The sequence below is a fragment of the Eurypyga helias genome, unplaced genomic scaffold (assembly GCF_000690775.1).
Source record: "Eurypyga helias isolate BGI_N326 unplaced genomic scaffold, ASM69077v1 scaffold40718, whole genome shotgun sequence".
NCBI classification, from domain to species: Eukaryota; Metazoa; Chordata; class Aves; order Eurypygiformes; family Eurypygidae; genus Eurypyga; species Eurypyga helias.
In genome coordinates this window covers 12,915-30,402 of record NW_010265739.1, presented here as the reverse complement: position 1 = coordinate 30,402, position 17,488 = coordinate 12,915, and the positions used below count along the sequence as shown (strand labels likewise).

At 37.9% G+C, this 17,488-nt stretch overlaps 1 protein-coding gene across 2 annotated transcripts in view; it reads right to left on the bottom strand.

Moving 5' to 3' along the window:
- The window catches only part of PPM1B (protein phosphatase, Mg2+/Mn2+ dependent, 1B), a 29,384-nt gene continuing 11,896 nt past the window's right edge, over positions 1-17,488 (bottom strand). The window contains exons 3-5 of one of the 2 annotated variants that reach the window (XM_010156840.1): positions 13,399-13,510; positions 8,961-9,018; positions 1-1,429 (exon numbers count right to left, since the gene is read on the bottom strand). In XM_010156840.1, coding sequence (XP_010155142.1) covers positions 1,400-1,429; positions 8,961-9,018; positions 13,399-13,510 — 200 coding nt within the window. In that variant the 3' untranslated portion in view covers positions 1-1,399. Of the gene's footprint in view, positions 1,430-2,612; positions 3,213-8,960; positions 9,019-13,398; positions 13,511-17,488 lie in introns of those variants that run through there. The other variant, XM_010156841.1, reaches the window with a different exon arrangement.

Genomic DNA, 17,488 nt, shown 5'->3' with positions numbered 1-17,488 from the left:
TAAAGTTACAGAAAAATACCATGAATTCCATTTCACACAAAACCAGTTGATGACTGTCATTAGCTTAAAACTACACACAAGGGCAATTACATCCTCGCTGAAACACAGTTTAAACAAATAGGAAAATGTTTACAAGGCATCCACAGCATGTAAATCATGTACAGATGGATACATTCATTGTTTCCCCTCCCCAATAGCTTTTATTTTAGATAAATACTCTTCCCATTTTCAGCATTTACTGGACTCATTACATGCACAACTCAAAGAAGTCAGAAAAAAAAGTCAAGGTTATTGCAAAAATAGAATTAAACTAAGAATCTTCAAGTACCTTACATGACAGCCACTCTGTACCATGCCCATTGCTTATAAAATGAAAGGTCATTGAACCCATGAAAATATCTCTAATATTTTCTTAATTTAAAATAGATAATTTTAAGTGTATTTATAGTAATCTCAAAGTGATAATTTGAACTTTGAAAATAATGCAAACAATTAAAAATTATACCCATATTACACAAGACTTCTGTCTGTATCTTAAGCTGAAAAAAAAAAATCAAAAAACTATAGAAAACCACATATAGAACAAAAAATAATCACAATTTACATTATAATAAAGGCAAATTTTCAGCATTTTTTAAAAACCTGCAGCTGTGAGAGATGTCAAAGCAAGTCACTACTAACTACAAATTCATCAGTTTGGTTTTAAAAGATTTTCTCTAGCAAGAGTTTAAGGGTGTGTTGTACACATGCGTAAAATTCTTACTGTTTTTAGATGCCTAGAATCTTTATATATTATTGCCAAATACACTTATCTTCAAGCAAGCAGTAGGCAACATATCACAATTTGGACACCGCAGGGAAACCTAACGGTCTGGTAATACAGGTAAAACCGGAAAATTAAAAAAAAAAACCAAAACATCTGATAGCATATTGCCCAATTGAAATTACTTCCAAGCCACAGAGGTGCAAAGCCTTCCAACTCGGTAAAGTGAAATAAGTAACGTCTCAAACAAGTACTTGTACTCTCTCACGCTTATGTGTTGCACATTTCACTTAGCCACAGTGTATCTTCAGAGGACACCTACAATCCCACACACCTCAGGTACATACACCCATCTGCTGAGAGCATCTCTCCTTCCTTCCTTCTTAGGGCCACAGTTCATTACAGATGTAACCAGTTTTGCCTGAGGCTGGTGAAAATACTGTAGTACAGGCAATGCTAAGAGTGGCAATATCAGAAAACACAAAAATGAACAAATGATGGAAAATTCTAATATCTTTCTGCCCATTTCACAGAATGTTGGAAATCCACCAGAATTTTTCCCTTGTATTGAAGAAAACAGATTTAAGAGTTTTTTCCCCCTTTCAGAATCAAAAGCATTTTAGTAGATTTGTAAGGCTACCACGGATCTTCTAGATCACCAGCACCCTACAGGAAAAGAAGAGGAGAAATATTACTACTCACCAACACAAACGAACAAATTTTGTTGCACTCTGGATTTCAGTGGCATAATTAAGTAGAATACTAGCATCAGGCACACATTTTCCTTTTTTCCTTACCTGCCCACTTCCATACCCAAACATTCTCCGTTCTTCAGCTTCATGAGGGAATTCACTTTTATAACACATGGACACAGTAATAGCTATCACAGCATAAAGATTTAAAATTAAGTATTAGATAATATTGTGCTACATTATAATTACCAATAGATGCTACATCTATGAGCTAAAAAAAAAATTTCTAAGGAACTCAGCTCTTCAGGTATTCCTGGTCTGCAAGAGATCCCTGCAGGCGCTCTCATGAATGCAGTGATATTTAAGTGTTATACTATGAACTGCCTACTGACATAAGAATTCCAGATTTGACTTCATAGACTAGTCAGGACCACTGTACATTCCCAGCACTATCACTGATCTACCCAAACACACGCACATACACGTGTCATACACCAAGACACGCAAAAGGTTTGGTAGAAGAACAGACAGTTTATTCATTTATGTGGCTGATGTTTAACTTGAACCTGGAAATGCTGGCCAAACAGAGGATTAATGATGAATGTGCCAAGCCCAAAATCTCTCAAATACTTGTAGAAAGTAATGATCATCATGAGTTAATATCAGAGCCTATGAAAAGTTTCAGGTCACGTCAGAATGATAGCATGTTAAAAGAGGCAATATGCATACAGAGATTCTTCCACAGCATATTCTTTATTTTCACTTAAACACAAATTTTTCGAACTTGACACTAGGTACTAAATCTAAGTACATTTTCATTTCTGAATGTTATGCTACAACTTGGGAAGTAATAGTACAGTCGTCTAGAAAATAGGTATTTATGATGAACAGTAGGTACAATCTAAACTGGAAAAAACCAAACACATCTCATGAAAAAAAGATGAAAACCTAAAAAGTAATAACTTCTGTAATTTTGTTGTAATATAAACTATAAACAGTTCAAATACAAGCATGCAGTATATGATGTCGGGGAATAAAAAAAATACCGTATAATTCAATTAATTTGCACAAAAGATACAATTAATATGTGAATTACTTTACAATTAGCAACCATATACCATCAAAATTATTTAAGAATGTACTCAAAAGAAAAAGCTTTTAAGTTTATTTTTGCATTAGCATGTTAGAATCATATTGTAGGTGTCACAGGATTTTAAAAAAAGCAGAATCTCAAATGGGGAGTCGACTGCTTGCTACACAACATAAGATGCAATTACTATAATACACTGTAGCAGTTGAACTTCTAAGGAAAAAGAGCTTTGTGTAAACAGTCTGTACAAATAACTAACGTAAAACCAAGCAGACTTCTAGGATAATGTGACAAATGTTGAGATATAAACAAAGGAAAAGACGTCAAGTGAAGCGAAGCATTAAATCGGCTAGGTAAGACATTATGTCTGTTTATCACTCATCTCATGCACCCCTGAATCTTCACTTGAGCTCTGCATTTCAGCAAGGTGATTCCCAGATTCTGTGGGGGTGTCTGGTACGGGGTCACTGTGTCCAGCATGAATACCTGAAGCAGATGCTGCAGCTGATTCAGCAGTGCTCTCTTCTCCCTGCATCTTAGCTAGCCTGTAACTACTCAGCATCTCTTCCAGGAGGTGGCGGTAGTTCCCCCTGTGATTAATTCTCATTTGCCTGAGTGCTTCCACGAATTTTCCCTGCGTTCCACTTGCCTCGGCTTCGCCAGGGTCCTTTTTTAAGATTCAAGACCCCAGAAAAATCAGTAGTTAAACTCGGATATTTTCTAATGACATATAAAAACCCCCACATCTTTTTGATTGAGTAAATAAGCTTTTCTCTACTTCGAATATAAAATACCTTAATAGCAACATACATCTCAGAACAACACATCCATGTTTGTCTATTTCATACATTGTAATAATTTAAGAAATTATAGCTATTAAAACAGAATTTTTAATAATTTCAATTGATTTTGAGCCAGACAGCATCAACACGGCACCTCCTCCCAATTAACTCCATCTTGGTTCAAACTGTCTTTCGATGAAAACAGCTGAAGTTCCCCACAACTGTGGTCAGTTGTCAGTGACAAACCTGAAATACTTAAGCTTCTTTAGCCACGGGGACAGTATTTTTAATTGTGAATTTCTGCACAGTCAATAACAACACAGGTCTGTGAAAAACTTAGTGAGAAGAATAGGTAACTCTGCTGCTAGCAGTTTAGTTAAAAATCAGAACCAATGTTCATCAAAACCAGTGCTCAAAGCATTGAAGAAAACAATCCCTCTGCATTAAAGACCGATTTTTCCATGCACATTGCTGCCATGAAAGCAATGATACACTACCTAGCAGCAGCAGAAGTGGTGGGGTTTGAACGCTGTAAGACACTGTTTTTGACAGGTGTGTGTAACGCCTAGAAAAAGTAACACGCAGGACCGCTATTCAAAGTCAAGTCTAACAGCCTACAGCACAAAACCTGAGCAGCAAGCACTGATTAAGGAATCTCCCCTGCAAACCACCTATTTGGCTACAAACCACCATTTGAAACAAACAGTTGTGGAACACTAAATTTGCAAGACTTGCACATCTATTAGTCTGACACTGATAGGAGATATTTTAACTTGCAAGTGTTAAAGCGGCACTGTTGCTTTAAGGAAATACTACATTTTAAATTATTAATATCTAGCAAGTTTAATGAAGCTAGACAAATGGAACTGTATCTCTGGAATCTGGCAGATTTTGCAATACATTAGAGACTCCAGAAAAATCCAGACTGCCTTTTCCTCATGCTGACCTCATCTCATTGTCATCTAGTCCAAAAGCTTCATAAACTGCAAGTATTGCAGTCACCCATTTACAAGCTTAACAGCAGCATTAAGACAGTATCTTGTGTTTAGTAAGACTTTGGGTGCTGTAATGTTGCTGAAATAGAAATCCCAAGACTGATTAGCACAGTTTAAGTTAAAAAGGAGACAATTACGCCAAAAAAAAAAAAAAAAAAGAATGTTACTGCGTATGAGCTTAATTTGTTGCATAGGGATATACTTCCACTGTGGTTGGCTCCCATGTATTAGCATTTCCATATTCCGATAGCTCCTCAAGAGCCCAGTGAGGAAAAGCAAGTTAAAGGAGGTAGTTTTCATGTATGAAGTGGGACTGGTTTAATCCCTCATGTGCACAAAGTAAAGGAAAGGCTAAAGATGTATCCTATTTCTAGGTTTTGACCAAAACACCAAACCTGTTTATTTAGTTAATATTAAATATTAATAGTTACTATTAAACAAGGCAGCACATCCTGCTTTGCTGTGCACCCTGTTTGATGTGGGGCTATTTTACACTTGTCTCCCTCAGTGGTAGCAGACAAGAAGCCTCAGGTAAGTGTAGGACAGAAAGGGCCTCTTTTACATACTAGACATACATACACTCTAACACATATTTCTCTCTAATGGTGTGTGCCCAAAACAGGCCCCTGAAAACTGTGATTATTGTGCAAGCTAGCATTTGCCTTTCTTCACGTTCTAATTCAGCTTAGTGCTGCTAACCATGAAAAGAATAAACTTTTGCTAGCTACGTTTTTGGTTTGGTTTTTTTTTTTTTTTACTATGTACTAAGGACAGGATTTACAATGTTTAAGGGTGTAAGAATTTTGTTAATTTAAATTTTTAAAATTATCTGTAGCCTTTAATGACCTATGATTTAATTAGCAAAGTGTAAGAGTGCAATATCAGTAAAAGCAAGAGATATATCAACACAAGAGTTTCAAACAAGATACTCAAATGTGGTTTTAAACAAATGCTACTGAAACTTAACAAGCCACTGTAATTTTAACATTGCTCCTTTAGTTGAAGGATACACATACACCCAAGTAACCTTCCAGACTTAGGAACACACTGAAGAAAATGGTAGAAGTAGTGAAGTCATTACAGAAAGAGTAATGCTTAAACACGTTAACTGGAACGATGACTCGATGCATTTGTAACATCAGTAGTAACAATCATTTAGCTATGAAGAAGTTCTTTTAAATTCCCTTTAAAGATATGATAAGTACTGGGGCGTGGTGCTTTCAGATTTCTACGACTGCACTCACACTTGCAAGGGCACAAGCACCCCCTTTATAGCAGAAGCCCCTCTGCTAAAACACTGGCAAAGTTGCTCTTTGTGAGCCCAATACAGGGCTCTCTCTAGCTCTGGATTTATGATATATTTGTATGCTGCCGAGATGCCTAAAAGAAAACAATCAAACAAAAAAAGACTGCTGTACCCTGAAGAGACACCAGGAATCTCTGAATACTGCTGTAGTGAGGATCTTCCACCCCTCGGTCTCTTCACTCTACACATTATCTCCTCATTTAGGCTGTATGTTAAAAACTCTCCGTAAACACACATGTAAGAACTGGAAGAAGTTACTCTACAACCACTGGCTCACATGACAAAAATTTTAAGCACAACACTAACTGAAGTCTTTACAGAGCTGAGTAAAACTAAGCTCCTCTAGAAGATGCCACCACGGTTTTGATTTATATACTTTCTAAGGTTTCCTTTGTCTACTTCAGGTTCCAGTAAATCTGCACTCAGCAGGCTGGCACTCAGCAAAGCAAGCCCAGTGTTCAGCATGCCGAGATCTCCGGCAGAGATCACAGCCATCGTTGCTGCTGGGGAGGTGGCAGGGAGGCACTGTTCATCAGTAAACCAGAATTTTCTCCGCTGATTTGCAAAGCTATTATGATCCAGTTGACACTAACTCAGGGTAACTAGTTTAATTTGTTCAACACTAAAAAGTGCAGTCCTTAGAAGGAAGTTGTATTCCCAATTGCAGAAGTTAATCTGGTTGGTTTGTGCCGCTCCTGAGTTTTTAAAGGTTTTTACTCATGTGCATTAATATTTTAGCAATTAATTACATGATTATTTTGTCAAGGTAAAAAAGTGGTTCCAGCCTGACATGAAATCATCATGTGAAGACGACTGCCACAGGCAGCCTTCCCAGTTAGTAACGGCAGCATTCTGCACTACACCCACACTCTAACAGACATGTGTGTGTGTGCTGTTACCTAAACATGGGGAAAGACTCCCAAGCGCAAGTCAGTGCACCCTCCTGCCCTGCAGACTCGGCATCTGTGTCTGCAGCTCAGTTCTTAGTATGAGGATCCAGTCTTGCTTCATAGTAGTTTATAACAGGGACACTACTAGTTAGATTCCAGTCTCACTTGGAAATCTCATCACTGGGACGTAGCACATGGTTCCTTCCAACCTTTGCTTCCGGTTTAAATGGGAGATGTGTAGCAACCTCAGTGTGTAGACATTGTGGAGAGCGCAATGTTGAGTAACTGAACAGTTTCCTTCCCTTTTAGTAAAAGGGGAGGAGCATCTTTCCCCCATGCACTACAGTATTCAGCTCAAAAGACTAAGAGAACACCACTTACATACGGAACTGAGTAAGACTAGTCATGGAGTCATGCTTTCATCACCTCAGTGGTGAGGCCCACTAAATTCACCCACGTCAAGGACAGTAAGGTAACAATTCCAACTTGTTGGGAAAGTGCAAGCAGGAATTGCTTCCTTCACCCAGTGGCACGTCCTCCTCTCAAACTGGGTCAGAATCACTTAGGATAGAAACAAGAAAAGGTACTGACTGACAACTGACATCTGACCAGAAGGTCCAACTAAAAGTTAATCCAGTGTATTTAAAACACAGCACCCAAATCATTATTGATATTGCACTAAATACCAACAGAAGGCAAAGTTCACAAAGGAGACTGGAGTATACTTCTTACACTTCAGCACTCGAATTCAACGTACTTCAACTATACAGGGATTCTAATGGCAATAAAGGTCAAAGCTACTAATGTTCATAAGGGTTAAAACTATATTATTTTATGAGTAACTTGCATGTTTAGTTCAGTTACCTAATTTAATTCAATTATAATGGAAGATGTACAGAAAATTCCTGCAAGTAGCCTATACACAAAAGGATGCTGTATTGTATGTTAGGACTTTCAGCAAACTTGCACGCCTACTGAAAAGTAAATTTGGACTCAGAAGTGATCCATCATAAACATAACTACGGCATATGGTATTTCTAGAACGATAACATTAGACAAACTTCTCTTAAAAAACCAACCAACTTATAAAACCTATACTTTCACCAACAACTTCTCATATTTAGCCTTATTTTTTTTCCTGCTTTTGGGGTAAAGTACTAGCAGGCTGACAGAGGTGCAGAGTTTCCTGAAGGATCAAAGAAGCTGAGAAGAGGAAGGTTTTGTGAAGCTTGTTTTGGGGTACTGTTGCACAATTTCTTGAAAGTTAAATGAGAAAAAGCATATACTCTTATTTTTGAACTAATAAGAGGAACAAATCCTAAACGATAGAAAAGTATTACAAATTTATTCTCTATTACATATTTATTCTCTATTTGTACTCCACCAGAATAGTGGCCTCTCCCACCTGCACAAGCTTTCTAACTTGAGAACAAACCAAACCATAGGCAGCCAAGAGAAGATGACACGTGTGTGTGTGTGAGAGACTGCGTATTCACAATCTCAAGGGACACAACTGATCAAAGTATTTAAGTTAAAAATTGACATCTCCCAACACCATTCCTTGTAATAACTACCTGAGGACCTTGTAGCCATTTCAGAAGAGAAAAAAATATGTCAAAGGATTTACTAGAAGGTGAGCGGCACCTTCAAAGATCAGTTCATGTAAACTGTACAGGAACTGACAAGTGTCCAAGCAGTGATGTTTTTTATCGGTTCTTCAGTTTTCCAAAAGATTCTTCTTAAATAAATTTAACAGCAACTGATATGAACACCAGTTACGCTTTATACTGAAATTAACAACCTAATAACCAGGTTTAAAGTTACAGTAAACCATATTTCAACATAACATTTAAAAATTCAACTTTTAGGAAACAGGCAGAAGAATGTAAGCCATTTGAGAAATCAGAACTGAAATAAACTGAAATCACTTGACACTTGCCTTAGACCACTGCACATGGGATATTTATAGATAGTGTAAACTCAACAAAGTAGTCAATATCAGACTCATTATCTTTTATATTATGTGAACCAAGGTCTTTCACATATACAGAAGAAAACAGGAAGTGTTTGTCGCCTCTTCTACTAGATTTCTGGACAGTACACATAACAGCTAGTTAAATGAGGAATAAGCTAACAATTTTTTACAATAATAAATTATAATTTAGAAAACCCCTGCACTGTTGCCTCACAGGTTTGACTGAAAAAAGCAGTAATCAATTAAATGTTTACAAAGTCTGTGAATTGGGTGTCAGTTTGCTGTCTTTGAGGATGAAGTTGTATATCAGATCCGTGCAGAACAAGGTCAAAATGAACTGTATGCTACATCACCTATTTTGTGCTTATACTACTTTATTGGCAGTGATACACACTTTTGCTTAATGTATGACACTACTATGCTGTTCTCATTAACAAAGAGGTGTACCAAGCAAAACAGGAACTTACCCCCTCATTCTCTCTGTGTGGATTCAGCCTACTATACACAGCTTCAATAATATTACGCCTAGAAAAAGAGAAGTTGTAAAAAAATTAGTACAAAGTATTTCAAAACACTGAAAACTTATAAAGTTTCAGCACAGTAATAATTTCAAAGTGTTTAAGATGACTTGTCTTTAACCTGCCTCTTCAAAAGAATAAGCCCAGTGTCTTTACTTAATTTCAACATGATGTTTGGGGATTTAGGAGTAAGTCAGGATTTGTAAAGACTAAGCAAGGCAAAACATTTTCTTACCTTACCCTCCCCATGGTTTATCCCTTTACACCTGCAGAATTTCCAGCTACATAGTCAGATTTTTCCAAGACTAACATTTAAATCTTATTTTGCTTACTATAAAAAAATTATTCAAGTGAGATGGTTTTCTCACCTTATTTCTGGATGTGCAACTTGAAGACAGTTGGGTTTCCCCCCATTTTTATTACATATACAGAGGTTACTACTTGCCTATGAACTTTTGAATCATGTTGCTCAGAGTACAGTCTGAGGTGTGTTGTCTAGTGTATATTCATGTTGTAGATATTAAACCCCAAATTCCATTAGTTAGTTGTTTGTGTGGGGTTTTTTTGTGTGGGTGGGTAGGTTTTTTTTTTGGTGTGTTTCCCCCCTTCCCCCCCCCCCCCCAGCAATGCCATATAAGGCCACATCCTCACAGGCAGGTAAAATAACCACAAAAGCTTACAAATAAAAAATAAAACCCAAAGTATAAGGAGACTTCTGAGAGGAAAAAGGTTATGGCCCTGCATCTTCAGAGTAAGAGCTGGGAAAAGTTCAGACAAGTATAATAAATATGATCGCATTTGACAGCTTCAGTAAAAAAAACCTGCTACATGAAGTCTCAAGTCTGGTAAGTTCTATAAAGATTATGGCTAAAAGAACATGAGTAATCACTGCCTGTTGACTCTTCCAAGCGAAGAGCACAAGGGCATCAGATGAAGGCAGCAGCAAATGTCTCAAAACCACAGTGATGGCTCTTCATGCAGCAGAACTTTCTGCCCCAGAATACTGAGGGTGCCAGAAGTTTGATGAGGCTCTTTCTGAACATATTAAACTTCATGGAAGAGGAATTCTAAATCATTGAGTACATAAACTACCTCAAGATCAGGAAGCACCTTAACTGTAAGAAACTAAAAACCAAAATAGTAACGGGAATTATTTCACATGTTCTCCTGTGTTTATATTCTTCCCTAGGCATGTACCTTCAGCTATCCTGAAGACAGGATACAGAGCTAGAACAATCTTTGGTCTGATCTAGTATGACAAGTTTTTATGTTCATACCAAGGAAGCAAAGGCACATTCAAAACAGAATAGTTAGAACCATAGAATCATTAGGGTTTTGACTAGGATGTTGCAAATATGTGGACTTCTGAGACAAAGCAATACATGAGGTAATCTCAGTGTCTGGTGTCCAGCATCAGATGATATTTTTCAAGACATGATCCAGCATTTAAAACAGGACCTACTAAAACACTCAGAACTCTGGAAGATGGTTTGCAGACCAGTGAATGCAAAGGACAGTGCATCAAGTCTCATGATGACCACTAATCTGCAACACTGAAAAGACATCCTGCTATCCTGTGTTCAGAAGCAACACGAAATCAGCATTTACCTAGACACACCACACCCAGACAAGCAGAAGGCACAACAGATGCACCTGACAATGCGAAGCCTAAGGACAGTGGTGTATATGCAATTTGTGCTTGTTCACACACAAAGGCTTTGGGCTGTGACTGAATGAGCTCCTGAAAAGAAGTTTGGAATTAAATTGGTAGACACTTTCCGATATGAAGAGTCCACTGAAGAACACAACTTATCCAAGAGCACACCACTTAAAAGTCAATGCTCTAAGAATTCTGGAAGGGTTGTATGGCTGAGCCAGCATGGGATTCATCAGCACTGGCTGAAGACTTTCCTAGAGAAAAGAAACAATCTTTATGCGCATGATGGAAAGAGTTCTCGCTCTATTTAGTTCCATGTTTAGTCAAAGTGGAATTGCACAATTTTGACCAAATATCTGTGCCATGGAGACCAACGGCACCTCACACCAATGAAACAGAAAACACCTGGACAGTCCAGCAAGACTGCCATAGAAGTGGCAGTTAGCCATTGCAGAGGGTTTCAATTAGACTTAAAACTCAAGCCCTTGGGAATTTTCCTGTCTTTGCAATTCACTTTTCTTCCTTTGAACAGTGCATTTCTCCATACTTTCCTTTCAAGGGAAAATTCAGGAGCAACATGTTAAGTGGAAGCCCTAACACCCAAGTGACGGTGTAGCTCAGAACTTCTCTTCAGCAGAAGCGACCGTTCTTTGGGCAGCATCTGAAGCGACAGGGGAACCTGAGACAAGCCAGAAGCTGGTCTTTGAAGAGTAAGATTTTAAAGGGTAAAACACCACCACAGTCAAGTGACCACAGGAGAGCTGACACCTTTAGATCTCATGCCTCAAAGAATGAGCCAGTACAGGCTTCCAGACAAGCGAGATGCTTGAAGGAAGTACGCAGTGCCAGAGAAGTGGAGCTACTTCAGAGGTTCGCAAGGTTTATAGATACACATTAGTCAAGGTAATGCTGCACTGTGTTTCTCCAGCTCAGACATTAAAAACCAGGAGCAACTATGACTGATGCTAAAAACAAGGATGTAAGCCACAGACAAGTTCTTTCTGCAACCTCTTTGAGCCAGATCTTAAGAGTTCAGACAGAAGGACAAAGTGTGAATTCTTCATGTCCTGGTAACGTTACAGGATAACGATCTCAAGACAAAGAATATTCTCTTGTTAGGACAAAAGTTTTGTTATGTTGTATGTGGGTTTTGGGTTGTGTAGTCATACTTTTTAAAGCTTCCATGCATGAGCTCAATCCTGCAAGTAAAGTTAACTACATCACTACCCATTTTTGTCCTACATTTGAAGACCAAGAAAACATTACTTAATACTCTATGATATTCTCTTAAAAGAAGCTGCAGGTACACCTCCTGAAGTCAGTTTTCTCTAAGTCAGGACTTTAAAAGTCAAAATCATAAAGTCATAGAATTGGTGTGGGCTGGAAAGTACCTTAAATGCCATGGGCAGGGACACCTTCCACTAGACCAGGTTGCTCAAAGCCTCATCCAGCCTGGCCTTGAACAGTCCCAGGGATGGGGCATCCACAGCTTCTCTGGGCAACCTGTTCCAGTGCCTCACCACCTTCTCTGGGAAGAACTTCTTCCTGATATCTAATCTAACCCCCCCCGCTTTCAATTTAACCCCGTTCCCCCTTGCCCTGTCACTACAGGCCCTTGGAAAAAGTCCCCATCCAGTTTCCTTGTAGCCCCCTTCAGGTACTGGAAGGTGCTATAAGGTCTCCCTGGAGCCTTCTCTTCTCTGGGCTGAGTTCAATTGGAAACAAGAGATGGAAAATAGAAAGTCATCAAAAGGCGAATTCTGAACCTACATCCATTTAAAATGTAACCTGGATCACAACAAATTAAAATATAATTTATATGTAAAAGGTTCCAAAATATTGAAGCAGTACATGCTGCAGTTTTTTAATGAGCATAACAACAAAACACACTGACTCATTCAGCAGTTGGGAGACACTAAGAACAGCTACACCACAACTTCTCTGAAAGTCTGGAATGCACTGAAGTGGGAAAAAAAGGCCCAGAATGCACAGGTACTTTTAAGGCTAGAAAAAAAAAAAAATAATGGCAAACATACCTCATTAATAAGAGCACAGAGCAGAAAGATATATACACAAATGCTCAGAGGACAGGACTTCATATTTTGAAAGATTCCAAAAGCAGCACGACTTGCACTAGGGAGCATAAGCCCCCACTGTTTGGGGAATTGTAGAACATCACCATTAGCCTCCTCAGAAAACCAATGTAATTTCTGAATGTTAATTCCAATTAAGTTTTAAAATGCATACCCTAGTTCAATATTGTTGCTTATCTAACATTCAGTTTACGTCTACAGAAAAACAATTTTTTTAATGAAAATGCTTGCTGAGCAAACAAGCGTTGACCCAAACTCAGAACGGACATTAGGTGGTGGGAGGAACATGACATCAGAAAAATTGAGCTGGTATTTTGATATTCTAGTTACAATTGTTAAGAACTATCAGTAATGTAAAACAGTAAAAACCAGTAATATTTTTTTTTTAAATGCCCATATGGAAACAGCAAACTAGTATGTTATGTACCAGAATATGGTCAATCTATTTCGTCTTACCGTTCCAGAATGGGAACAGTGACACAAATGTTCACATAGTACAAAAAGTAAACCAGCTTAAAATATAAACCCAACTATTTTCTTTTGAGTATAGCCGTTACAAAAAAAAAGCTTTAAAACATTTAAATAATTAAGTATTTGTTTCAGTGAACTAAACAAGAAATTCCAATACTGTACTCACTTGCCAGCTAAACCACCTCCTGGTGGTAAATTAGGGATATTCTCTGCCGTTAAAATACGAATAACATGAGCAAGATCAGGCATTCCTTCTTCACCCGATTTTTCCATAATTTCTAATTTAAAAACAGAAGAAGTCCTTAGATTACTGAATGAACACCACCAATTCCTTAGGACACTAAAATATAAGATACCATTACTGTTTGTAACAGAGACATTATGAAAAAGTTAAATGTAAACAGGAAAATATTATTTACATTTTAGGTCAACAGTCTTTTGTACGGCAGAACAAAGCTGTTCAAGTCCATAGCCTGCCTTTCCAGGGCACTTCCAGTGATTCTCTCCAAGGAACTCGGAAGTAGACTGCGAACTGAATGAAGTATCCTAAAGACAGCAGCCTGTGCTCTTCCAGAAAGAAGAGAGCTGGGAGTCTCAACCTTGCCGCTGCATTGCAACACATACTCAGGAGTCACATGCCCATGCTTCCCAGGAATTCAGTCATACTTCAGTGTGAGTAATACCTTGTATCCTCAAAGTCCTGAATCTCCTGTGCACAACCACTTAGACCATCATGCAGCAGAGGCATATATAGTGGCCCATTGTCACTCAAGTGGCCAAACCAGAACACAGAACTGATGACATATAGTTAATAATACAATGTTTCATTTTCAAAGCAGAATTGTCATACAAGTCCAGTGCTCGTAAGTTGTTCTGCCTTGGGAAGAACTACCTAAGATGAGGTCAATCTTCACATGTTCTTACTCAAAGCTGCTCTAAAGCGAACACGTAGCAGCTGCAGGGACATTCACCCAAGCATCGCACTGCCAGCTTCCAGTCAGCAGCTTCCAGCCATTCCACTACTACCATGGCAGAAAAAGGTTCACTTATCTACAAATTGTAGTGGTATGCACGTGTCACCTATTTTTAAGAAACAACTTTTTCTTCCCCTGAAAATCAGCTAAATTAAGGAATGGAGTGCCATTTCTGAAATCTCCTACATTCAATTTATTATAGTCTAGATGCCTGATATGGAGCCTGCAAGTAAAGCCAGAAGCAGCTATGATTTGAGTTTCTGAAGTTAGATGAAAAGCGCATCGCCTACTTTAAACACTGCACCCCAAGTTTCCTGGTATTTACACATCTCTTGAAGTCTATCACCTACCTAGAAAGCAAGCGATATATGCAGGCTTCTGTCAAGACTAGTAAAACCAATAAAGTGCTTGTAAGCTACTCCCTTATTCTGTCAGGGAGAGCTGTAGGAAAGCCCCCCAGAAGCAATTCTACTTTTAGAACAACTTTACTATCCTGTAACAAATAAGGCTTTTAAGCCCCAATTTTAAGTCAGTATCATACAATCTCTGCAACGAATAACCTGGGTATAATACTACCACCAGAAGTGACTAAACATTCTTCCATGAAACTTCATACACATATATAATCATACACCCATCCATTAAGAATGAATCATGGCTAGCAAAGGAAATGACAGCTGAATATGTATACTTGAGTATTAGGACATGGATCCATTCTTCCATATACATCCACACAAGTCAAGTACAAGTTCTCTTTTTGTGCAGTTCTACCTAGTTACAAGTAGATTGTACCTTTATAATATAATTTTGCTCAGTCACATCTGACGGGAAAGGTGTTTTATGCACATACTTGCTTTTCATACCAAAAGCAAATCTGGTTGCATACATACTAAAATTAGACAGAGCAAGTAATAATAAGAAAGGCTATAGAAGTGAGCAATTACTAAATATTAATGCAAGAATTAGATCTTTTTTAATATATTCTTAAAAAGGAATTAAAGCAATCACAACAAATGATTTCTGTGTATTTCCTGGTACTGGAAACTTTTACTTTTAACTTTTACTGTTTAACACTTCCCAGGAAGTGCTGAACTGAACCACAGCATCTTCTCTCAACTTCCTTCAAGAAGGTGCCAAATCAGGAATTCTGGTCGAACTGACCATCTCCTTTTTTTCTCTTCCTGACATTAGGGTGAATAATTTCAACCAGAACATTTCCCTTATCAAAAAACCTCACCACTTCCTGACAGAAAAGCTGAGAATAAAGCAAGTGACCAAGCATGACCTTTTTTCATTACACATCAGTTAGCAGATACACACTGTGGATTTGTTGTCAAAGGCCACTTAGAGAAAGAAACCAAGTGTTTTCAGAAACATTTACAAGGTTTTCACCTCAATTTCTACACATTAAGCACAACCCTGCAATTACGGGTTTTTTTTCCCCCTAAATGTGAAAAACAGTTGCAGAAATTTTTATACCTGCATTGCTAATGTAATTCAGACACTTTAAAATAATTTCCTTATATTATCATATATGCAAATCCATGAAAGTCCACTACAACTATTTAATTCTCTGTATGATATATGTATGATTTGTGTTGGTTTGGTTGCTTTTAAATCTACATGCCTGATTTAAAGTAAACTGAACTGACTTCTGTGCTTAGTTTTCTATTCTTGTGACCAAACTTCAGATCTAAAAAAAAAAAAAACACAAAAAAAAAACCAGAAAAAGAGAAATCAGAAAGTAGCATTTGAAAGTGGCAGCAAGAGAAGACTGGCTAGCATAACTTAACTCCTGCCAACACATCTGCCTTACTTTGGAAATTAACCAATTGAGTGACTGAAGCCAGAAGCATCGCTGTGCTCACCACCATGAATGGCTCCATCACAAGCTGCCACTACAACCTCACAAGTATTTCGGAATACGCTTGATTGGGCAGCCTTGGAATGCAGTTACACACATTCTGTCACTCTCACGACCCAAACCAGCAAAAAAGCTTTGGCATACAGTTGTTCCGCTAGTAATCTCTGTCAGCTCCCACTTGCTGGGTTTGTTTTTGTGTGTGGGGGGGTTTTGTTTGTTTGGGGGTTTTTTTGGTTATGATGCTGGTTTTTTGTTGTTTTGTTATTTTTTTAAAATAACTTCAAAAATCCTCTGTTTTCATATTAAAACAATAACTCAGTTTTGTTTTAGTAACTCGGGAAAAACTCTTACTGAATTACTAATCTCTGCACAAATACACAGGATCTCAGCATTCTACTTAGGAATGTAGAAAGAGACTACAATTGTATGTGTAAGTATTACAACTGCTTTTGAACCACTTTTTATTTCTGAAAAACAAACAAAAGCATGCCTAAAACAATGCCTTTCTCCCAAGCCAAAACCTAAAATGCCACGAATAACAATGAAAAAACCCCTGTTGTCTAAAAGGTTGGATGGGTTAGTCCTATCAGTCTGAAATGTAAGGTTCACAAGATAAAAATATTCCACACTGAACAGTGTACATTCATTAAGAACCAACACCACTGATCAAACTAAAATTGCTTCAGGAAGTCCCAAAGGATTTTATATTATGTGCATGTTGCCCTGATTGTCCAGTCACTTACTGAAAGATGAGAGCATCCACAGGTTCTATTTTTGACAACATCTCCGTCTTCACAGCTTAGTACTTCTAAAACAAGCTGATTCTTTTCAGAATGTTATTGCAGTTATAAATAAAATTGTTACTGGCTATCAACTAACAGCACATAGCTTGTGAGCTGTTAATTCTTTAACAGAGAAAGAAACATTGTTGCACACAATAACTTAACATGAACAACATCCATTATTTGCCTTTTGAAAGGCACAGTCATCATCCAGTCTGGTATTTTAAGCATTAGGAAGTCTGCTACAGCTGCTCACTACCGACAGTCACCTTCTGTGACATCAGAATCTTGGACATAGCTGCCCAGCTTACCACACTGGGGCTCAAAACAGTAGAACTACAAATAAGTCATAATGGATATATTTCCCTGAAGATGACTAGCCAAAGGTGTAAACTACACTTAGAATACGTCTAAATAAATACAACTTCTGTCTTTTGAAAATAAGTAGGAAAGATGATTAAATCCATATTATCAACATCACAACTTATCTACCAGGCTTTAAATTTTTAGAATTGAAGGCAGTTTAAGCCTTTCAAGCACAGCTTTTATGCACTGTTTTCCAGACTACACTTAGCCTGAAGACAAATGTCAATCTGATAGGGCAGTTGTCCTTTCCTGACCAAAAAAGATGTTTCC